The 24,722-nt window shown below is 40.1% G+C and overlaps 2 protein-coding genes across 21 annotated transcripts in view; one reads left to right on the forward strand and one right to left on the reverse strand.

Moving 5' to 3' along the window:
* The window catches only part of DCBLD2 (discoidin, CUB and LCCL domain containing 2), a 92,115-nt gene extending 86,918 nt beyond the window's left edge, over positions 1-5,197 (forward strand). Inside the window, exons 15-16 of one of the 2 annotated variants that reach the window (XM_033211500.1) lie at positions 469-606; positions 1,353-5,197. In XM_033211500.1, the coding sequence (XP_033067391.1) occupies positions 469-606; positions 1,353-1,822 (608 nt within the window). In that variant the 3' untranslated portion in view covers positions 1,823-5,197. Of the gene's footprint in view, positions 1-426; positions 607-1,352 lie in introns of both variants that reach the window. The other variant, XM_033211499.1, reaches the window with a different exon arrangement.
* Positions 1-24,722, reverse strand: part of ST3GAL6 (ST3 beta-galactoside alpha-2,3-sialyltransferase 6) — an 82,695-nt gene that overhangs the window by 9,165 nt on the left and 48,808 nt on the right. For 17 of the 19 annotated variants that reach the window (XM_033211517.1, XM_033211505.1, XM_033211512.1 and 14 more), the window contains 5 exons: positions 16,943-17,038; positions 13,802-13,988; positions 13,563-13,700; positions 9,111-9,263; positions 4,905-7,471 (listed from right to left, as the gene is read on the reverse strand). In XM_033211517.1, coding sequence (XP_033067408.1) covers positions 7,385-7,471; positions 9,111-9,263; positions 13,563-13,700; positions 13,802-13,987 — 564 coding nt within the window. In that variant the 5' untranslated portion in view covers position 13,988; positions 16,943-17,038 and the 3' untranslated portion in view covers positions 4,905-7,384. Of the gene's footprint in view, positions 1-1,889; positions 3,585-4,904; positions 7,472-9,110; positions 9,264-13,562; positions 13,701-13,801; positions 13,989-16,942; positions 17,039-24,722 lie in introns of those variants that run through there. The other 2 variants (XM_033211501.1, XR_004437137.1) reach the window with 2 other exon arrangements.

The raw sequence follows: 24,722 nt of genomic DNA on the forward strand, positions 1-24,722 counted from the left end.
GTCTCCCATGATGAGTTGTCATCTTCTGAATTGCTGCAAGTGACACCAAAGGGGCCCCCTACCAGTCTCTCACTTCCCAGTCTCACTACTGGATCAGCTCTTAGGAGCCAGGAGAGTTCACTGCTGCGGCTAGGGTAGAAAAGGGCAGCTAGTGCCCCAGGGTAGATCTTGGAAAATACTTTTTGGGAAAAATATAATTAAAGCCACCCCTAAAATAGGTACTCTATCCGGCTGTACTATACTAACAGTGATTTGCCTGCATGTGTTTGGTAGAGATTTCTACCATGTACTTCTTGGTGCTGGATAGTCTATCACAGCAAAAAAAAAAAAAGTTTGATTATAAAGGCAAGTTTGTAGAGATATTTGTTATAGAAATGGCTTAAATGCAACAGGATTCCTCTCTTGATATTACTGTTTGAGATACAGGTTTTTATTTAATGGTCTCTTTGGCTTACCGTCACAATGAAGGTTGGTGGAAAGGAATGAAGCAGTTTCTTCCTGCAAAAGCAGTGGACCATGAGGAAACCCCAGTTCGCTATAGCAGCAGCGAAGTTAATCACCTGAGTCCAAGAGAAGTCACCACAGTGCTGCAGGCTGACTCTGCAGGTAGCTATGTTGCAGCCTTCTGGCACCAGGCAGAGGGAGAAACTGCTTAGGCTTGCTATAAAGTGCTTTGGGATTTACAGTATCTTCGATCCCTTTCGTGTTTAAGAAACTAATTGTTTCCTAAAGGTAGAACCACTTTTTAAAAGGTGACTCTTAGAGAGTGATTTCTGTGTCTTGGATGTTGTGTGTGTAAAGTTGGGACACTCATTTCTAAAGACGCTGGGCGTTATGTACGTTAACTGAGGCTTTGCTTGTTTGGTTTGTGGGGAGACCCGAGATGTTAAGAGGAGAAGAGGAAAGACAGAGGAAGCTTTACAGTATTTACCCTGTTAGCCTAGTATGTATTCATTTTAAATATTTCCTAATGTTTGAAAAAAATCTCTGAAATTATTTTTCAAGATTAATATTTATTTCAGTAATTGAATGTTTCTTTTCCAAAGAAATATTCATAAAATAATTCAGAAAGGAAATATTCAGTAAAGAAATATTCTGTCTGTAAATCTAAAGAACATATGTGAAAACTCTTTATGCAGAATTACATGAATGAGACTTTCTGGTATATTGTTACTATGAGAAGTACTAGACAGTATGTTTAATTTTAATTTTTGAAGTTCTTGCAGATTATTGATGGCAACAAAAGTACCCTAAAGAATGTTTGCTTTTAGTGTAGTCTGCAGCCGCCACCCTAAATTATGCAATCCCTTTACTAGTAAAATGACTTCTCTGTTGTTTTGTGATACCCACAGAGTATGCTCAGCCACTCGTAGGAGGAATTGTTGGCACACTTCATCAGAGATCTACCTTTAAACCAGAAGAAGGAAAAGAAGCAGGCTATGCAGACCTAGATCCTTACAACTCACCAGGGCAGGAAGTTTATCATGCCTATGCTGAACCACTCCCAATTACGGGGCCTGAGTATGCAACCCCAATCATCATGGACATGTCAGGGCACCCCTCAGCTTCAGCTGGTCTGCCCTCCACATCCACTTTCAAAGCTACGGGGAACCAACCGCCCCCGCTAGTGGGAACTTACAATACACTTCTCTCCAGGACTGACAGCTGCTCCTCAGCCCAGGCCCAGTATGATACCCCGAAAGGTGGGAAGCCAGGTCCACCTGCCCCAGATGAATTGGTGTACCAGGTGCCACAGAGCACACAGGAAGTATCAGGAGCAGGAAGGGATGGGGAATGTGATGTTTTTAAAGAAATCCTTTGAAGGTGATGCTGCTTTTTACAAAGCATCGTTTTAAAGCACATGGCCTTTTTTTTTTTTCTTTTAATTATTAGTGGTAGTAATATATAGAATGTATTACATATCTGTCACTGAAGTGGTTGGGGAAAATGTGGTGACTGAGGTACAGGAAACTACTAATCCTGCCATCTTGCTTTAAAGGTGTTATGGTGGCACAGTTACTGCTCGCCTGTTAAATTTCAAATGTCCTGTTTGATACTACTGTAGAACACTATTTTTAATACAGAAAAAGCTCCCTATAATGCACTTCAGAGAAATTAAAAATCACTGAGAGTATTTATTACCAATGCTGCAGGTACATTAATGAACTCGAGATGGCTCTGTAAGCCTGACTGGCAATAACGCACGGTACTGTTCTTGAAATACCTAATGGCTTGAAATTCTAGTCTTGTTTGTGAGAGATGGGTACTATCATGATTTCCTCTTCTATTCCTATATTCTTTTCTGGATTTTGTTTTTTTAATAATTACTGATATAAACATTGTTTTGATTGCAGCCGTATCCACTTATCCATCTTAAGATCTCTGGCTGGGATTCTCTGACTTGTAATGAGCAGAGGGATTGCTTTTTCACTTTGTGACACTCTTTAGAGCTTTAATGCTTCACAGCATATGGCCTGGTCTCATCCTTGCGTGTTCCACGTGAGGCCCTTGGTGGCTTGCCCCATTCTTGTGTTTGTAAAATGTTTGAGTATTTCTGATGAGTGATGCTTGCCTTAGTCTCATGAATTCAGATCCCTTCATGTCTTTAAGTATGCTCCTCTATGTGTAAACAGGAACAACTTGACGATTTGAAAGCTCTAAAGGAGATTCTTCTCCCACCCCCAACTTTATTTACAATGGGATTTTTCCTAGGAGAGTTATGAAGTTGAAGGCTTCTAAGGGAGTGCTGTAAACATGACCCACTTACATTTATCACAGTGAAAGGCAAAATTATTCACTCAAGTAATATAAATTACCTCTTTAAAAAGTAACCAGAATTTGTCCTTTTTGGTTTTATACATTCACAAAATATACATTTTTCTTGAGTCTCAAGGTATTTTATATTTTTAGTCAGAAAAAATAATTTTTCATTTCAGTTTTCCATAAACTATTACACACAATATACACCTAACGTGTATTTTTCAGGACTGCATGATTGTGCACTTTGTCTGTGTGGTAAGAGGTTTGAGTAATCCTGTATGTCACCTAGGGAACAGACATTATAGCTTCCTAGCAAATGAATATTCATGCCTTGTTTTTGATACCTCCTGGCAGCTTCCATGTCACCACTTGTTCATACCTGCCCAGAGCTAGTTTTAGACACAGCAAAATAGAAATCCTCTGTAATTTATTAGCCAACAATGTAAAACCATCTTTAAAACTTTCAGACTGGCAACATGACATGAGCAGTTCACCATATGATAAAAATATATAAATTTGACATTCCCTCTTCCATAAACCTTTGTCTGTAGATTTAATGTAGAACAGTACTTTTCCATAAAGTTCGAGTCACTTCTGTTGGCCTGAGCCACCAGATTATGATGTTGCCAGAATTCACTCAATTTGAATAAAGATGAACAGTATTTGTTTTCTTGCTTCCATGAATTATATCAGTATTCTAAAACATTGCTTCAGAAAGAGAACTGTTTATTTCTGCAAGCTTCCTGCCCTTTTGTGGTATGGTTTTGTTGGCCTTATTTTCACTGGTTTTTCCTTCTCCAAACTTAGAGGCGCAATTTCATTCATTGAAAAATCAATACATACTTTGTTTCAAAATGTTTGAAACAAAAGACATAGATGTTAGACTTTTATTAAAACATACATGGATGTGTAAAGCACATGTATTAACGCAGTCATCCCTTTTCAGGTGGGAAGAGAGCAAACCAGTTGATTTTTTAAATTCATCCTTAACACGGAGAATATACTTTTCCTCAAGTAATACACCTGTTTGAAGCTTTAAGAGAGATGTTTTTGGTAACTATTTCATTTTCCCAAAGAAGTTTGCTATTCTTAATTGTGTATACCTGATTGATTGTTTTTTCCTGGAGGTTTTTGTTGTTGTTTAGTTTTGGATTTTTTTTTTTAAGAGGCAAGTGTTTTCTGAAATGATGCATATTTTAAGACTCAATTCATATTGCCACTGTGCTATCCTTGAACTACCAATAATTTTTATAACATATCTAGTTTTTACTACTTTTATATAAACTTTACTTTCCAGATGAAGAGCTGAGCCTGATTCAAATGGTTTTTCTGCTTTGTACTTCTTTTTAGTTCATTGGTTTTTATAGTAGAGGTTTTCTATTTGTTTTGTTTTTTTTACTACATTTATATCTGATACATATATAGCTTTGGAGACAATCAAGTAACAACTGAAAATGTGAAAGTAACTATCTGACAAAATTCTCTTGTATTTTTATCTTTTGCTTGCAACATTTAAGACTCAAAGTCACTGGTGTATTGGATTAAGTTTTTTCTTATTAATACAGTTATAGAAATACATCAGAGACACAACAAATGTGGCCATTACAGGTTTCATAAAATTACACTGACTTGGCTGTTACTTGATCTTAGGAAACAGCACAGTTTAAGATATTGTGAATTCTGACTTATACTTTATTAAATGCTGTAAATCTAAATAGATCCTGTTGTATGTGCTGGGTCTAGTCCAGTTTATTTAAGTCCACGTTTCACTGTTTGCACTTTGCATTGAACAATGGGTTTATTCGCTGATGTAAATGGTTCGAGTGAAGAATTAATGCAGTAATTACGACAACACATACACACTTGCCTCTCCCCATCCCCAGAAGAGGGGAGCAGAATCCGAGCTTATCTAAATATGAATGTGGCCACAAAGCTGTGGAAAGTGACAAAGCTTGAACACCTTTGCCCTGGCTCTGCATTGTCACCTAGAGAGCAAGAGGTCTATAGAAACATCATGTCAGATAAGACGATTCTCTGCTTTTTGGTTCTGAACTTGAAGTCCCTAAACTGCAAAATCTAAATAAGTTATTAAATGCTTTTAAAGTCAACTGTGGCACCAATTCTCATGTAATCCAACTTGTTAATTTTTTTTTTTTTTGGTGGCACGGGGCAAAGTGGAAACAAACATGTATTGAAATACATATTGGAAATAAAAATGGTTTGAGCGTCAGTGATATTCTCCCAGAATGTACTTTTCTTACCTCGGCATGTACTGTAGTCACTCAGTATTTGTATATGTTGCTAGAATTTAGATTGTAAAATAGTGAAATTTTAATGTGTTCATTTGTTTTTAATAAATTGTATATATGTCTTGCTCAGATTATTTGGTTTAAATAAAACAACCTTGAGGTTTGTAGCTTTTCCTTATACTATAAAATGCCAGATTCTTCGATTTTAACGTCACTCATTTATGGCCAATACTGTGCTTCCAGCAACATTTGAAAATGCCACTATTGGTTTTTACTTTGACTTTTTCTATGACCAGCACCATCCTTTTTTTAAAAAAGTAATTTCACCTTTTATTTTAGATTCTAAGGGTACATGTGCAGGTTTGTTACATGGGTATATTGTGTGATACTGAGGTTTGTGGTATGAATGATCCTGTCATCCAGGTTGTCAGCATAGTACCCAATACATAGTCTTTCAGCCCTTGCCCTCCCTCCTCCCCTCGCTCCCCCCACCCCAGTCCTCAGTGTCTATCATTCCCATCTTTATGTCCTTGTGTACCCACAGCACCATCCTTTTTGAAGCCTGAGTTACTTTATATCATCAACTGAACTTCAGCAGCCACACTGCAGCCTATAGCTGTTGGTATGAGGGGAAAATCACACTGATTACATGTGATTCCAGTTCTGGTACCTTCCTTTTGTACCTCAAAGTTATAAGAAGAATCAAAACTGTGGCACTCTGCAGACATATGCTGGTATTCCTAGAACATAGTCCATAATTAATGTCTGATCTGGGTTAAATCAGCTACTACTGTACTCCCCTTTATCCTGCTTTATAAGTACTGCATTCTGTTTCTGAGCCCGATCTAATGTATTTCACCCTTTATACACCCTCTTTAGAGAGGCAGGTTGGTTGTCAGTAATCAAGCCATGTTTTTCCAGTGTTTTCCAATTGTATTTATTGCTCAAAAGAGAGTAATTCTTCAGCTCATATCTCTTCTGACAACTTTTAGTTCCATCCTTATAACCTCTATTGTTCTGTTCCTTCACCTCTCATTCCCCCACCTCCAGATGGCCTTTGGTTACATTTATTAAAATACAGGAAGGGAGACTACCTCACCACATTTGTAGGCTTGACTGGCTTGCATTGGATCAGATTCTCTGGTGCACCCTAGGTAGCCAGGCAAGCTTTCCATCTGAAGATTAGCTTTTATCATGGGAAAATGAGATTTTCTTTTTTTACCATTTAAATCCAAAAATGCCAACTTCACTTTTTATTTTTTTTGGAAGACAGTCTCGCTCTGTCACCCAGGCTGCAGTGTAGTGGCGCAGTCTCGGCTCACTGCAACCTCTGCCTACCAGGCTCAATTCTCATGCCTCAGCCTCCCGAGTAGCTGGGACTACAGTGCGTACCATGACGCCCAGCTAATTTTTTTGTATTCTAGTAGAGATGAGGTTTCACTATGTTGGCCAGGCTGGTCTTGAACTCCTGAGTTCAGGCAATCCAGCTGCCTCCCTCAGCCTCCCAAAGTGTTAGGATTACAGGTGTGAGCCACCATGCCCAGCCTCAGCTTGACTTTTCTTAAGTGTTTACTTGTTCTGTTATCTTATGTACCTTTCCTAATTTACTTCAAGTGGAAAACCTTCAAAATTTAATGAATAAGTCAGGCAAAAAAAAATAATGTTCAAGATTTTTTTTTTCCTTCTTGAGCTTGCCTAGCTTAGCTTCATTGTATAAAGTTAAACTTCATTTCTTTAAACTAATACAAAGCCATCAGACTTTAGTAATTGTATTCTTTAGTTATTTACTTATCTAGAACTTTATGTTTAGCCTATTTCCTTTAACTTAAAAACACTGCCTTCATTGTACCAAATTACTCTTCACAATCATGGTTCATTTAATTCTGGGGTTGTCAGGGGAGAGCTTAATTAAACCAGTATGAACTTAGATTTCCAGAGCCAAGTGGTTTCAGCTTGCTACATCAAGCCACAGTCATGTGATTTTCCACGAGCCATGTTTACAGTAGCCAAATATACTTCTCAAAATGTCTTACTATAGTCAGAATTGTTGTGGTAAACTAAATCCTTAGTAGGAAGTCATATCCCTTCAAAAATCTAAGATGAAGTTACTATAAAAAGACGTGTAAAAACACCTCAGAAAACTAGCTTATTTTAAAAACAATGCAATCCAAACTGATTTTCCCGCTATCTCAACCTTTCTTGGTTTTCATAAGTTAAATATACAGTATTCACAGAAATTAAGCTGGTGGTTATGAAGCACCAGGCGGCAACAGACAAACATAATTATTTGACGAGTGCATCCAACATATTTTAAACTAAAAATTGCAGTACAAAAATAAAACTAACTGTTAGCATCATCTTCCGAGTCTGTAGAGTCAATCTTGAGTCAAGTTGATTACAAGGTTTTTTTCTATAATGTCCTTCAAAAAGAGCTGCTCTGCAGTCACATTGTGATACGCGTTCTAAAGAAGAAAAATGCAATTACCATCTTTCCCAGTCTCAAAGTATTAGCAGTACCAATGGAATACTTTAAAAAGTTCTGAATGAAGAACTCGAATGTGAAGTAACGAGTTGCATGTACTTTAAACTTTTGATAGCCTTTTAAATTACTTTCCTTGCTGGTTCTTGTGCAAAAGCTTTCCCTACAGCCCACTCTTTCCACTTCAACTCCCACATAAGTAAGGCTCCTTCATATCAAACCCTGGTAGACCGAATCATGGTACAATACAAATCTGGAGAATGGAAGAAGTCCCTAGGACTCAGTTTAAAAACAAAAAAATCAGCCTGGCAATAAGAAACTTATAATGCCTAGTTCAGTTTAAGATGTGTTAAAAATTACTGTTCTATACATGAATATCTAAGTTTTCTTCCTGAGGAAGTTGTTTTAATATTCTGCTCTTTAGATGACACTTGAAATACCACAAGTGCTACAGGAAAGTTTAGGGCTGAGGAGAAATGAGCCTAATCCAAAGTCTGTTGGGGCACCTAATTCTTGAAATACTTAAGCGCTTGTCTTACGTGGTGGGGACAGAGGATGAGGGTGAGGGACAAAAGACAATACTAAAATCTAACCTGATTTATGCCACTTCCTCAGCTTATATTATAGTGGGATGATTCAAGGGGACTCATTTCATGAGATATATCCCTATACTTTATATCAAGTAATATTTCAATATTAAAAGTATACAGATAACATTTTAATCCTATCACTTGTGATGCACTACTAATTTACATTAGAATTAGAAAACTAGGAAACTCCTTCCCAGTCAAGTAAAATACAAATCCTTAGTCAGGCACAGCAGCTCATGCCTGTAATCCCAGCACTTTGAGAAGCTAAGGCGGGCAGATCACATGAGGCCAGGAGTTCGAGACCAGCCGGGCCAACATGGCAAAAACTCGTCTATACAAAAATACAGAAAAAGGAAAAAAAATTAGCTGGGCGTGGTGGAGGGGGTGCCTGTTATCACAGCAACTAGGGAGACTGAAGCAGGAGAATCACTTGAACCTGCAGGCAAAGGGTGCAGTGGGCCGAGATCGTGCCACTGCACTCCAGCCTGGGCGAAACAGTGAGACTCAAAAAAAAAAAAAAAAGGCAAAATTGTTAACAAACAAAATACGAATCCTCACTATTAATCCCTATTCAAGAGAAGTGTGATCCAATATGAAGGTTTGTAACCTTTTTGACCATGAAGATTCTCTTGTAGGGTTAAAATATTCTAGACCATCTTGTCTACTTAAAAACAAATGAGAATAATTAAGCATAGCAATGCAAGGTGAATTTGTAGTATCTGAAACATAGCAGGTTGGCTGAATTTCCATAGTGCAAATATGATAGACTATCTAAAGTAAGGTTCTGTACTTACATGGATTTGATGACACTTGGCAATAACCATGAGGCCCATAAATTGGGATTTGATGCTGTAGTAAAATGATCCTGTACATGAGTTCTAGTTGCAGCCCTTGGTAGCCCTGTAATCCCTATCAAGCCCTCAACCACTCAAAACCAGGTCCCTCAGTAATGAGTGTGAGAAGAGAAAATATGGGATTTCCATCCCTCAAGGATTAGTCCAAAGCATATGTATATTACCTAAAGTATATTACCTTATTCATCAAAGACATGGTGGCATTCCCATAGTAGTGCAAAGGACTCTTGAGGTCAGAAAAGTTGTATTTAAAACCAGCTAGGTGAACTTCGTGACATATGTAAAATGCCAATGTGATGGCAATAATTCCTGTTGTTGGGTGTTTAGGTTTCTGGGGGAGGGAATGAAAAAAAATTTTTAAGCAAAAGGAGCTACTTATTTGCAAAGCATATTTGGTTGGCCGAATCATATAAAATAGGGATTTCTAAACATTTAATAAGGAGAAAAATAATTAAGCTCTCATATAAGGCTCAAGCCCCAAAGAGTATGCATGTATACCTTAACTCTAAAAAATAAACTGTGACTGAAATCTTGGGAAGTCTTTAAAATAAAATATAGCTGCGGTATTAGCCCAGGGGACAACTATCAAATGAAAGAATACTGTGAGGCTTAAGGAAGAGAATGTTGCTGTATTGTTTTAAAAAATACAAAAACATGATGAGTCAGGCGCCTTACGGCAAAAGCAAAGCCTGGGAATTTTGAACACATGTATGAATTTTAAGGACAGCTTAATTTGCAAATGGATGGAATCATGATAAAAGACTTCATATATATTTGCCTTCGAATAGCTATATTTTATACTCACCATTTAACTCTAGGGAAAGGCTAATCAAGCACTTCAATGACAAATTGTAATAGTATCTGACTAGAAAATAAATATTCCAAATGCATACATAGCAATATCACAATCTCAACTGCACCATTAGTTTTTTAGAAAGAAAAACCAAGCATCCTCTTTCCTTATCTTACATATATCTTGAAAACCAGTCTGACAGATCTTTGACAAGAGGGTCTTGGCTTTCAGAAATTGTAATTTTCACTGAGATGGGCTTCAAAGCAAAAAATAAGATATATCTTAAGCTTTTTACATAACACTTTCAATAAAGTGTTTCTTATAGTTCCCATTGAAATTACATATGACTTAGTATGATTTTGAGGAAAAGAAAAAAAAAAATCGAAGAAGCACAATCAAATCAACTCCAGGAGGCAAACTTGTCTGAAAATATTAACTGCCTTCAGCATAAACTTTTCTTTATCCTGTGTACCACTGTAACCTAGGAGTCATTCAGCCTCAGTGATCCCAGTACTTTTTCCTTCTCCTTGCCCCTTTTCATGTCTTCTACTTCCTCTCTTCACATTTTTTTTTTTTTTTTTTTGAGACGGAGTCTCGCTCTGTCGCCCAGGCTGGAGTGCAGTGGCCGGATCTCAGCTCACTGCAAGCTCCGCCTCCCAGGTTTACGCCATTCTCCTGCCTCAGCCTCCCGAGTTGCTGGGACTACAGGCGCCCGCCACCGCGCCAGGCTAGTTTTTTGTATTTTTTTAGTAGAGACGGGGTTTCACTGTGTTAACCAAGATGGTCTGGATCTCCTGACCTCGTGATCCGCCCGTCTCGGCCTCCCAAAGTGCTGGGATTACAGGCTTGAGCCACCGCGCCCGGCCCTCTCTTCTTCACATCTTAAGAGTCCTTCGGCCGGGAGTGGTGGCTCATGCCTGTAATCCCAGCACTTTGGGGGACCGAGGCGGGCGGATCACAAGGCCAGGAGATCGAGACCATCCTGGCTAACGCGGTGAAACCCCGTCTCTACTAAAAATACAAAAAATTAGCCGGCATGGTGGCGGCGCCTGTAATCCCAGCTACTCGGGAGGCTGAGGCAGGAGAATGGCGTGAACCCGGGAGGCGGAGCTTGCAGTGAGCCAAGATAGCGCCACTGCACTCCAGCCACAGAGCGAGACTCCGTCTCAGAAAGAAAAAAAAAAAAAAGAAGGCCGGGCGCGGTGGCTCAAGCCTGTAATCCCAGCACTTTGGGAGGCTGAGACGGGCGGATCACGAGGTCAGGAGATCGAGACCATCCTGGCTAACACGGTGAAACCCCGTCTCTACTAAAAATACAAAAACTAGCCGGGCGAGGTGGCGGGCGCCTGTAGTCCCAGCTACTCGGGAGGCTGAGGCAGGAGAATGGCGTAAACCCGGGAGGCGGAGCTTGCAGTGAGCTGAGATCTGGCCACTGCACTCCAGTCCGGGCGACAGAGCGAGACTCCGCCTCAAAAAAAAAAAAAAAAAAAAAAGAAGAGTCCTTCATTCGTCTTTATAACCTCTTCTTTATGTAGACCAGCTCTTCTGCAGCCATCACTCACAGAACCTATATTACCACCTGACAAAACTCTTAGAAGAGGAATAAGCACTGCAGTCACCCTGTACCCACACTCCAGCAACAGAATAGGGCAACAGAAAAATATACTTACCTGGTTGAATGCTGAATTCATGACCCAACTCTCAAACAGGCACTAAGTATGCCCAGCAATCCAGTTACGTTTGACTAGTAAATTTCCATTCCTATTCTCCAAGATGAGAATTTATAACTTTGTATCCTCCAACAGCCCTACTCTTCTTCCTAATTTGACTATTTAATCTCTATTTTTTTAAGGAAACAAAAGCAGTCAAAAGAGTGACTTCATCATCCCAACTCCAAATCTACCATCTTACCTGTATCTTTACTCACATTTGCAGTGCTTATTCTCCTATAATGGATGAGATGTAACTTCAGCAACTTTTCACTAGTCTATATTTTATCCCATATCACTTCTCAACAATTTTACTTCTGTACTTATCTACTTTCTCCCCTCATCAGTGTTTCTTTCTGCTGAACCACTCCCTTCAGCATATACACAGACCAAAAAAGAACAAAACACGCTTCTTCAATCCTATATCATCTGCCAACTACTGCTTCATTTCTCTGATCCTTGTTCTAGCAAAAAGTCCACTAAAGATTTATTACTGCTTGCTCATGTCCCAGGCTCTCTTCAACCTAATTCAAGCAGGCTTTTTCCTTCTTTCTTGTTGTCAATATATATCACCAATATGACCTCCACGTTTCTAAAACCAGGGTTTATTATTTACGTTCAACCTCTGGACAGCATTCGACATGGGCTGACTTCTCTTGAAATACAGCATTTGGTTTCTGGGACACCATGTCCTACTGGGACTTTGATGTAGCTACAGTTCATTCTAATGTTATCACTAAGTATGTTCAGGGTCTTCCTGTGCTTTTGGAATTAAAGATATTACCTAAAATGAAGAAGCAAGAGATGTACCTGATCATACTTCACTTACAAAGATAAGAACTGAAAAGTCACAAAACACACATTCAGAAGCTGTCCTTTACCCTCAAAATTACTAGGAAGTCAGCTTTAAAATCAAAACATGGATGCTCTTTGACTTGAGCATTCCACTTCCAGCAGTCTATCCTACAGAAATCCGACAAATGGGCAGAAAACCCCTATAAACACATGTACTACTACATTATTTAAAGAGAAGAAAATGTTGGATATATCTGAGTGTCTATAAATAGGGGAAGAGTTAAATAAAGGGAAAAAAGAAAATAACAATACCTATGGTATAATCATAATTATACTGAACAAACAAAAAGGGTATGTGTTTATGAATGCATAGCAAATAGTCTGGAAGCACATAAAAGGTAGAAAAGCTTGAGAGATTACATGGGTTACAGAGGGAAGAGAACAGAATGGTGACTTCCTTTTTGATTTTTAATAATATTTTATTTTCAGTGTGCAACACTAACATTTCTTTTCAGCATATAACACTTTTGAATTTCTTAATCACAATTTTTATCATGCTAAATATACATCATGAAAATACATGATATATATTTATTTCTTTGGATTTTTCCCTACTTTAAAAAGGGGGAAAAAAACTCATTTCAACCAAGGTATCATGTTATACAGTTACTCAAGCTTCCAGTGAAAAATGTATCTGCCACCATATGGGTGTACAGTATTGTTTTCTAGGGACAGTAGGCAAACAGGAGTGAAAGTTAATGAGATTTCAATTTGAAGTTTCAAGAACTCTTTCAATATGGCTGTAACTGCCATTTCTTGAGAATTCAGTGCCAACATTTCCTCTGACCACAGAAATGTTTCTGGACTACTTTATTGTCCTTCCTCACCTTTCCTCTGGCTTTCCTGTGATATTTTTATCAGAGCATCTCAGACAGTTCTTTTTAGCTTGCAAAGCCATGCACTTGTCCTGAAGCCAGGCCAGCTACTCTGAGCACAAGACTGCCCGTCAGCCCACCCAGTCAGACTCTCCTCACTGCAGAACACTGAAGACAGAGTTATGAAAGAAAAACTGTTTCAGGATGCGCAAAGAGACCCCAGGAAGGCCCTACAAGGGCAGGAAAAAAAACCCAACTTAAAATTATATTTCCTTGCAACATAAATGAAAAACATAAAGATAACATCCACAGATAACTAATTTTACTAACTCAGAGATGACCCTCAGAAATCATCTCATGAGATGATTTTTTTTTTTTTTTTTTTGAGAGTTCCCAGGACCCTCTATCCTACCTCAGCCAGATCTGTAGTTTGAAACCATGCAGAGATAAATACATACCTGATTTTTGGGAAACACTTTTGGAAAATGAAGCAGTTCATAAGCTGCTGTTCTGATAATGAAAGGATCTAATATTCGGATTTGATAAGGTTTATAAATCAGGTTTAAGGCTGGTTTCTTCCAAAAACCATTAGTGTTCTGAAAGTAAGAATATAGAGAATAGAACAGTGTGGCTGTCTGTTTTTTAAGGAAAAAAGCACTAAAAGTAATCTGAAGGCAGAACAATTTTGCCTACTTACTATTTTGTCACCCATCAACAATTCCAACAGCCACCTTAAATCATGTGGCTTAAAAGCAGTGAGAATCACTGTCGTATTAGGGTCATTGTGAATGGGATCTGAAAAAACAGATTCTGGATAAAAAAGTCGGAAGGTTGTCCTTCTCCCAACTTCTTCTTCATGTCCTAAAACAGGACCATTATTCATTCTGTGGATAGTAAAACATACAAGATATGTAGACCAAGTGCAGTGTGTGCCATTTCCATCACAGTTCTCAGAGGTTTCAGAGTGGGACAAACATCAGCCTTTTACCCTGCACTCTGAAGCCACGAAGCAATAGATCAATCTTTCACACATAATGGCCAAGAAGATCATTCCTTTTCATTAAATAATTGGTTGATCAAAGGCAGAAATACTCATTTGTATTTGAAAATTAATTGTGGAGCCAATGATAATTCAGTCTTCCCTCCAGGGGAACTGAAGACTAAATAAAATAAATGGGAACACAGAGCCACAGGATACCAGAGTTGAAAGAGACCTTGGAGGACAAACCCCTGGAGAGAAAATTACTTGCTCAAAGCCACACAGTCATATAGCACATGGATGTGTGTGACTAACCGGTAAGAAGAATCACATTTAAGTTGGTTTAAAGACCCATCAAAATTGCTGTACTCTGAAATAAAGTTAACAATATAAATTTGCTATATTATATTCAAGCACAACCAAATGAATGTCTATTGCTAGAGTAAACTAAAGAACCACAAAGGATCTACTGTTGGGTTTGTGTATGCTGAAAGCCACGGTTGGACATGCACTATTTATGCACACACTATGAAGGAATGCTATAAAAAAAGAAATGCTGTTTCCAAAACAGTGTCCCCAAGGAGGATAAATACTGTTTTGCCCTTTGCCACTGACTCTATGTAATATAAGATGAACAGACTTAATAACACTTGAGATGACTTTCAAAATATTGTACCCATGGCATTTTCCTGTAAGGGCTTCCTGTGGCTCTAAATTATCAGATTTAGACAATTACGGGTAGAGAAACCTGTGACTGCTTCAAAATTGTTTTGTAGGTAAATTATCACAGCTTCCTCAAAATGGATAGTAAACAGAAAATAAGGTGACCTCACCATGCAGAAACCCTAGGCAGCTTGTAACCCCACAAAACCCCCAATACTGCCAAACCATCCTAATGTATTGCCTCAGTATGCTAACTTTGCCATTCTTTAAACTATTCATAGCTACTCCTAACACACACACACACACACACACACACACATCCCAGATGATGACCTTATCTCAACCTTTCACTAAAAAAATAGAGATAGAAAGGGCCATATTTTCCCCTCACTACATCAGAGGGACTCTTGGTAGTTGTAACCACAATTCTGGCTCTCCTTTCCATTAGAAAACATTAACCACACTTGTATTCTGAACACCCTCCCCTCTCTTTTACCAGACCAATCTCTTTCTCATTTTACCAGTTAACCAATATGCTATAGAGCCTCCAATCTTTTCAAAAGAAGAAAGCAAAAAAAATCTCCCCTGACTGCATAACCATCTCTAACTACCATCTGATTTCTCAACTCCTCTTTGAAGCAACATTTTTGGACTATATTGGTTTCTCTAGATTTTCATCTGTACATTCAGGGGTACATTCTCTGCATTCCCTCTTCAACCTATTCCAGCTGGACTTCTTGCCACATCATGCCTCAAAGCCTGCTTTTGTCAGGAGTGTCAATGAGCTTCAGGTCACCAGTCCAATGGTCACCACTCTGTCCTTATCTTGCATGACCTCTCACCAGCACTGGGACACAGTTGGTCACTCCTTCTGTCCTGAAACACTTTGTTCTCTTGGCTTCTGTGATCACTTTCTCCTGATTTTCTTCTTACCTCACTGGTGGATCCTCTTCATCTCCTTTACACATTCCTTTTTCTTTGCTGAACCTCTACACTTTGAGTTCTCCAAGGCTCAGTCCTCACTCTCTTCTCTCTCTCTCAGTCTCTCCTTGAGAAATCTCACCCAGTCCGTAGTTTAAATACAGCTTATAGGCCACACACCATCAAGATTTTAACCTGTTTATCCAACTGCCTACTCAATTTACCCACTGCAAATCTAATAAGCATCTCAAATCTAACATGTTCATGTCATGGTTTTCCTCTAAACCTGCTCCTATACCACTCTCCAGTCAATCTAAGCTGAAAACAAGAGTAGGAGGCATCCTTGATTTCTTTATTCTCATTACTCTTCACATCTAATACCACAACAAATCCTGAAAACTCTATGTCTAAAACACATCTGCAGTCAGTCCACATCTCTTCCTCTCCTATGACAATCCTGTCCCAAGCCACCATCATATTATACCCGAATGCAGCAACCTAATTGGCCTCTTCATTTCCACCCTTGTCCCTCACATTCCATTGTCCATGCCACAGCCAGAATATTTAAGAGATGACCAGATTGCATTGTTCTCTTGCTTAAAACCCTTAAAAAGCTTCCTGTCATACTTAAAATCCAAGTTTCTAATCCTAGCTTACAAAGTCCTCTGCAGCCTGATCTTTGCTCACCGCTTCAGCTTCCAATTGCACCACTCTCCCCCTGCCTGCTACTTTCCAGCCTCACTGGGTTTTTGTGCTGCTCCTCTCAAACTCAGGATCATCTCCTCCTGAGGCCCTGCAGCAAACATCCTTTCTGCCTGGACTGCTCCACCATAATCTTCGTATGGCTATTGCTGCGTGGTCACTTGGGCCCCGCTTAGATGTCTCTTTCTCAAAGTGGTCAATCATTACAAAGGAACCATTCAAAGATTCTCTATTACATCCTTTTTAAATTATGTATGACATTTATAATTTTTATATATTTAATTACTCGTTTTCTTCCCTCCACAGGGAGCACAAACATTGCTCTTATCCACTGCTATCTCTCCTGTGGCTAGAAGCATGCTGGCATACTAAGGAAACTTAACAAATATTTGCTAAATGAGTAGCCTGAAATCTAGGCCTAACTCTAGCCAACAAGCAAGAGAGAAGGTTGTGCAATAAAACACACTAACAAATAGAAACATCTCCCCTTCCTTTTAAAACACAGCTGTATTAAGGTAAGAAACCATATTCTTTTGAAACAATTCTAGGGTAGCAAATAGAAAATATATTTACCTTATTATTACATCATAGGAGTCGATTTTTTCTCCTAATGTCTTATTCTTCAAAACTCCTCCATTACCAACCACCACACACTTTTTACAGGGTATGCTGTTGGACAGATGGACAAGTGAGAGATTGAGCCATCTTTTACAAAACTGGTTCCAAGAATCCATGCGTACTGTCAGAAACCCAGTGCCACATTCCACTTGTTGCGCAAGTAGAAAAAGAACCAACTGCGACTTAGAAGTCTAGAGCTGTATTAAAAAGATACAAGATTCAATGAGTAACATTCTATAGGAAGAGCATATCATTGTATGCAACTAGTATCAGCCCATACACGTTCTCTCATTTGATTCTCATAGCCACCTACTGAGATAAGTAAGCCTGATATTCCCATTATACAAATGAAGAAGGAGGTTCAGAAATCTATTATGTAACATTTTAAAGTCATACTCCAAAGTGGAACTAGCGTGTGGATCCAGAACTTGCGACTGAAACACCCCTCCATATGGACTCTGTATGTGTGTTTTACATTATGTAAGTCTACATTTTTTGCCAGCATCACCCACTCCTCAAATATACTACCTCTGGCTCTCTGCTGCATAAATGTGGATGGACAGTTTGGAATCTGGTGCGAAAAGTGCAGTTTTGTGTACTCTGCCCATGCTCACTTCAATTTCCCCAACATGGACTGGTCCTTGGAGCTTAACTAATACAAACTAAAAGTTCATGCGGTGTTCCTGGCAAAGAGCTTTAAAGTAGAACACAAAGGGGAACTCCATTCCATCTGTCTCCCAGCTCTTACCCCCACCCAGGCAGGCCTGGAGAAATGACAAAATAGACCATGTCCTTGCCCTCTAGGAACAAAACTACAGAAGGGAAAGTTGTTGAGGCTGTCCTTCCAGGGCCCTCATGGCATGGAAAGTCTAAAGAGAACACGGTTTCCCTCAGACCCATGAAATCGGCAGACCAGATGAACTCAAGACCTTAAGACTTTTAGGAAATAATGAGTAGCAAAACTGTACAAACACTGTAGAACATGGAAACATGGAGAATGCAAGAATTCAGAAACTGTTTAAAAGAGCCAAGCACTGGCTTTGTCAGGTAAATAGGAAATGATGTACACACTCCTATATTCATTAAATTTACCTTTTTTGAGTAGTACAGTTTATCTGATTATAAGGTTTAACACTGTAACATTTAAAAAATACTTTTAGCATATTTTAATTGGAAGCTCTAGGCTCTCAAATATTAAAGAGTCATGCATAAATCAGTGTCTACCTAATCAGTCAAGAAAAATAAGCACCAGTGGCACAGATTTTTAAGGACTTGGGGGCGGGGAGGACTATCCAGCAGATGCTCCTTCAGTGTGTGCCTGAAACCTTGCACTGTGGACACATCTCATGTCACAGTGGGTTTCAGAAAGGTCTGTTTGTTCATTTAAATTCTCTTTGTTTTCATTTTTTTATTTCTTTTTTCTGGGAGTCTATAGATTGAGCAAAAATGAAATCAATGTCAGACATATTACATTTGATTTGGTTCAAATGTGGCTGATGTCCATTTGCAGCAGAGAAGAACTGAGGGGAGGAAGGTACATAGTGTTGCCAGCAAGGGGACGCCGAACAAAAACAATTTGCCATTCATTGTAAAAGTGGGCGGGCACCACAGAGTCAGTGTGAGTCAGTTAACCAAGATAGTTGACTCAAGGTTCAATGAGCAGGGATAAAACCAAGGTAAGGGGGAAAAAAAAGGTTAAGTACAGAACTTTCAAGAGACAAGGCCAGAACATTTAGAGAACAAGCTGCAGCAGAGGCTGGCTGGAGAACAGTGGTCAGTGTGGGTCTGCTGGATCACTTGGGGAACATGATGACCACATCATACCCTCAGGTGGTGTGACTTGCTCCTGGGTATGCTCTTCCCAATAGATTTGATGGAGAAAAGAAAAAAAAAAAAAAAAAAAGCCCTTCTTTTTTGAGTGAGTGCCACAATCAGTGCACAAGTAACATTCAGGGAGGGGATGATGGTCTCCACAGCTTTACAAACATGCCTACAATGCCAGGACCGCATTTGTCATACACGGGCACATTCTGAGCATTTCCAATTGATGCAGCCACTTTGGGGTCGGGAGATTTAACACTTCTGAATCATGAGGGTTGCTGAGATGCCCTTTTATCTCAGACTCCAGGATTTCCTGCAAAATCAGGAAAGAGGTGGACTGTTTCAGGGGTTCGTTCAACTCCTGTTTCTCCTGAAGCATCTTGTAAATTTCAGATTCTTCGTTGATGATGAGGCCACTTGGAGGCCGAACATGTTCTATGGGCACGCCATTGGCCTCCTCCCTGCTGGCAGCAGTTTTTAAAATACCAGCAGTATGTTATCTCAAGGTGTTGTTGAAGTTGGAGATGTTTTCAGAAGAAGAGAGGCCAGCCGGGTTGCTCTACTGGTTTGGATGACCCCAGGGAAAGTGCTGGAAGCAGGAGAGGCAGTAAGGAGCATGGTATTTGGATTGCAGGCACTTCCTATGCGCAGGACCTCCTGGGGTTCAGAGTGTAAATTCATCTTGTATGGATGACACTTCCTTTCCTCCGTCACCAGAAGAGACTAGATTTTATATTCAGATCTGGCTACTGTGACAGTCATGTTGTCTGTGCGGCCTTTGATTTTTTTCTGAGCTTCCAAGTGCATCATATTGCTGATATTTTCCCTATCAATGGCTGCAATTACATCTTTCATACATCAATGAGCTACAGCAGCCTTGCTTCTGAAAGTGACTGGGAAACAGCTGAGAGGCTGCTGGAGGTCCTTGCTGTCCAGCAGGCAGAAGCCTCATGGTCCTGGGCTCTCTGTTTGTTTCTAAATAAGAAAGTAACATAACTCTAGATGCTTTTACAAGCAAGTTTGACCTCAATCCCTACTCTAGAAAGCCAACTTTATCAAAGGCTCTCTGCTGTGGGGCCATGTAGTATGGCTGAGATGGGAGCTGCTGAATATTCAAAACCCTTTCCTCTCAGGGTATTATTGCCATTATCCTCCCCAAATCATCCCATGAATGCGCTGTAGCAGGGGGCAATTCTCATGCTCACAGCTTGCTTGCCCTTTCCGTAACCTCAGGGTCAGTTTGATTCAGATCAGAGGCTACACCTCCTAAAGCTGGCTCCATCTCCACTAGGAATGCTAAGCAAGGCTGGGCACTGGGGAAGGCATGGCTAAGAACAGACAGGATTGAAAGAACAACTGTTCCCATGAGATAACCTGCGCAGGAGTAGAGGGTGAATATCTATAGATGGTATCTAGTCTAATCCTCTCCCTCCGATGAAGGCTGTAGGCCAATCTTCTGTCAAGAGAAGGGGCTGCCTTGCCCTGAGCCCAGGTGCCTCCCTGCATCCATGCTGGCCTGGAGTTCCCAGTCTGACACTGGGCTACCTGACTCCAACTACACAGAACATGCAGGGGCAAAGGCCAACAAGCCACCAGCATACCACCAGGGCTCCTATCTTCTGCAAAAGACTCCTGACCCACAAGCCAAATCTCTAAAGATGACCCTAGAAAGGCTCCTCAGCTCCGTCTATTTCATATATATATATATACTTTAAGTTCGGGGATACATGTGCAGAACGTGCAGGTTTGTTACATAAGTATACACGTGCCACAGTGGTTTGCTGCACCCATCAACACGTCATCTACATTAGGTATTTCTCCTAATGCTATCCCCCTCCCCTAGTCCCCAACCCCGCGACAGGCCCCACTGTGTGCTGTTTCCCTCCCTGTGTTCATGTGTTCTCATTGTTCACCTCCCACTTATGAGTGAGAACAGACAGTGTTTGGTTTTCTGTTCCTGTGTTAGTTTGCTGAGAATGATGGTTTCCAGTTTCATCCATGTCCCTGCAAAGGACATGAACTCATTCTTTTTTATGGCTGCATAACATTCCATGTTGTCTATGTGCTGCATTTTCTTTATTCAGTCTATCATTGATGGGCATTTGGGTTGGTTCCAAGTCTTTGCTATTATGAATAGTGCTGCAATAAACATATGTGTGCATGTGTCTTTATAGTATAATGATTTATAATCTTTTGGGTATATACCCAGTAATGGGATTGTCTCAGCTCAGTCTTAGACGCAGTCAGTTCTATAACATTGCTCAACAATGAACTGATAGCTTAGATCTTAGTGCTCACAGAAGTTCCACTCTATCACACTGAGATACAGATGGTCATCAAGCCCTAGATAATGCATGGCCCAAAGAGTATCACGGTAAGAGTAGCCACCATCTGTCATATACATGTGCCATGTCACTGGTCATCACTCAGACTCAAGGTCCTGGACCTCCCCCCACATACCCTACAAGCCAAGAAAAAAGAGGGGTCTGGGGGTTTCGGGCAGATCTCTTCTGCAGGGCAATTCCTCACACTCAGCCTCTCCTACTTATGGTCCCAGCAGTTCAAGGACTTTTTAAAAAACAGGAAGAAATAACATAGACATTGCCTCATTCAGAACACCCATTCCGAAGATTCTTTACAGCTCTACTTCACCATATTTTTAGGAGTTTCACTTTCTATTTTTTTTTTCCTCTCAGCTTATAGGGGACAAGCAGAAAGAGAGAAAGGCCTTTACCATAGGAAATCATACCAATGCTTTTGAAAGGAAACCTATTCAATGAAAGTCCACTTTTCCTCCTGGTCAAGGATACTGCAAAGATTTACGCATTTTTCTGAGAATCACGTAGAAACTCTTTTGAGGGCATTTCTAGGACTAGTCTTTGGCGATAACACCTTATCTACAGCTAGTATTCATAGCACTACCACGGCTCTGGGAAGTATGGAATGGTACAGATCAGCTGCCTGAATCGCACTCCTCATTACTCACTGCTTCCCTCGCTCCCTAGCAAGTACCCCATACTCTGAAAGGACGGATTCATTCTCTCCTTGACTTCATCCATTTGGCTTGTGATCTTGGCTTCCTCTGCCTTTTTATATGTGGAACAATGACTTTCAGTGTCCTTTGGGTGACTGTACAACTTTACATATTTAATTAACATAACTTTCATGTAGAAATAGCTGCAGTAAATTGTGAGTCCCTAGAGGAAAGAATAGTATCATTTATATCTCTGTATGGTCCCATCTAAAACACTTCCTGATCCACAGGCTATGCATGTTACAATTCAGTTTGGTTGTTACATTAAGTATACGGAGGTTATTTCCCTATTTTGTGTCTGGAGAAGCAATTACCTTTAACTCCTCCAACCACCCTGGAAACAAGTAGGGAAATGCATATGCTCTAAACTGCTTACCCAGAAAACAAAGTAATTCCAGGGTTCCTGAACCTGTTAATGGAAAATCTGGAAAGCTGCTAAAGCAGTGGTAGTAAGAGATTACACTTCCCCCAGCTGAAAGGCGTGTCTCTCATAAAGTCAGGCAAAAGCCCGAACAGTCATTACCTTATGCAGAGGGGAACATCAAACACAATCAATATAGAGCAAGCAAACTTGAGTTGCCCATTTCAAATGATCTATGATGTGTTTTCTTTTACAAATGCTTTTTAACATGCATTTTTCATTCAATACCATCATGTACATTAAAACACATGACTCTACCTTCAGTGTAACAGTCTATGGCAAATCATGCTGGTCACATTCCCAACACCCATTACCCCATATGCCTTGCTAGCAGATCCCTGCTTTCCTAAGTCTACAATAGTGAGCTCATTGCCTCTGCCAATGTTTCGTCTAGACATAGCCATGTGACCCATCCCTGGGCAATAAGATATTAGGAAAATCTATTAGGTGCTTTTGGAAGAGATTCTGCTGCTGCCAAAAAAATCATGTGAACAGGATACTGCGTTACTCACTTCTTCCTTTCTGCTTAGACATTGACATGTGATAACAAAAAGAGCAGCTACACATCAGAGAAAAAGACAGCCACAGAAAAACTACCCTGGAGTCTTGACAGTACTGAGCCACTAATTCAATCCCCCAACCAGGGACACTCCAAACATATGTGCAAGGTGTACACAGTCCAATGTCAGCACCATTCAGATAACTATATGAATGAATCAGTCCTCCCTGGAGTTGTGCAATCCAGTCTGTACAGCCATAAGCAACCCCACACTGCAAGCTGGAACCACAAATATGCAGACCTGAATCCACATGTCTATGCAATACAGGAGATAATAAATGTCCGCTTAGTTTAAATCACTCCTAGTGAACACTATTACTTGCAGCCAGAAGATCCTCAAACTACACAAGGAACTGTAGTTGGAGACCTGGTTGCTAGTTCTGGCTCCTCCGCTTAGCACCTCTTAGGACCTTGGTCTAGTAACCTGACCTCTCTGATCTCAGTTTGCTGTTTTGTGAAGTAAGGAAATCACTTAGGTCTTGTAAGTTACTCTCCAATGGAAATGACCACTTTCTTCGACAAAAGTACTGAGACTTCTGTATCTTTACCCAACATCTGACCACAGCAGATGCTAGAAAGCAGGCAGGGGCTGCTTCTGCATATTCAACACATATGATTCACTCTGTTGATGTAGAATCACAACTTCCCCTCATCCTCAAGCTTTCCTGCAATGTAAAGAAACTCTGCAAAACAGCAGAATGTCTAAAGCAGGGATGCAGATATTGATATTCCTTATAGAGTGAGGACTCTTTTTAATAAATACACCACTAATGTCTAATTGTTTTTTCAGTTTTCTAAGGGCATGCTCCCGGCCTGGCTGGTGGCCAGTCTACCCCAGCTTTGCTGATGCTGACATAATGGATGCTGCTTGAGAGAGTAACAGGCAGCTTTTACAAGTCTTTGTCCATGTAGCACGCAACTGACTTGACACAGGTGCTTTTGTTAGGTAAGATATTTATGTGTAGTTACTATATAACTACCTGTGCTGCAGGACTAAAGCATTCTTCATAAAACTTGGCATGCTTTCAGAAGGCAATGGTGGTGGTTGGGGATGGGGAGCTTGTCTGTGCATTTTAAGTGGGAGTTGAGATTTGATAATTTAGGGTTGCTAAATTTCTAGCTGTGTGAGGATATACTTCCACTGGGGAGAAAGCAATCATCCTTCGGGCTAGGGGGCAGACTGGTGCTAAGGAGCTACATGGACAGCCAGGAAGGATTAGGGTCTTGGAATATGGGCACATTTTTAGTATTCCTTTTCTGTATTGCAATTCTCTTAAAAATTCCTCAGTCTTCAGTGAAGTTTGTTAAACTTAGTCGCCTTATGTTGGCTGTACTTTGGAGAATAAAGAGAAGAGCCCGTGTCCATGAGAAATCAGTAGCAGCAGCAGATAAAAAAAGATGCACTGAGATTGGTTGTGAGACAGCAGGGTCATATATTTGACTTCAGAATCTTGAAAGTGACCAGGCACGAAAACAGATGGGGACCAGGGAAATGATGCAGAATATTAGTAAAGACAGCTATTTGTTCCCCAATAATCTTGTTTCTTTCATCTGTTAAAATCACGTTTCTTTTTAAAGGTGAGCACACACTCACCTGGAATACAAACTACATTTTCCGGTCCACATCTCAGCTAGGGCTGGCCTTGTGATGGAGTCCTATCCAATGGGATGCAAACGGTGGTTGCTAGTCAATGTTTAACAATCAGTTCTGGGGTGGGGGAGGAGTATGAATGGGTAAAGCCCTGATTTGTTATGTTTGCCAATTCCCATGGTATGAATACTCTCACCTTGGGTATTTCAAGCTTTCACCTTGATGGCACTAAACATGGAGCTGAATGGGAAGAGATACAGCTCTCACAAGTTGGCATCAACTGGTTCCAGCACATCGTTGGAGGTAAGG

Source organism: Trachypithecus francoisi, unplaced genomic scaffold, assembly GCF_009764315.1.
Source record: "Trachypithecus francoisi isolate TF-2019V2 unplaced genomic scaffold, Tfra_2.0 Lachesis_group0, whole genome shotgun sequence".
Lineage (NCBI taxonomy): Eukaryota > Metazoa > Chordata > Mammalia > Primates > Cercopithecidae > Trachypithecus > Trachypithecus francoisi.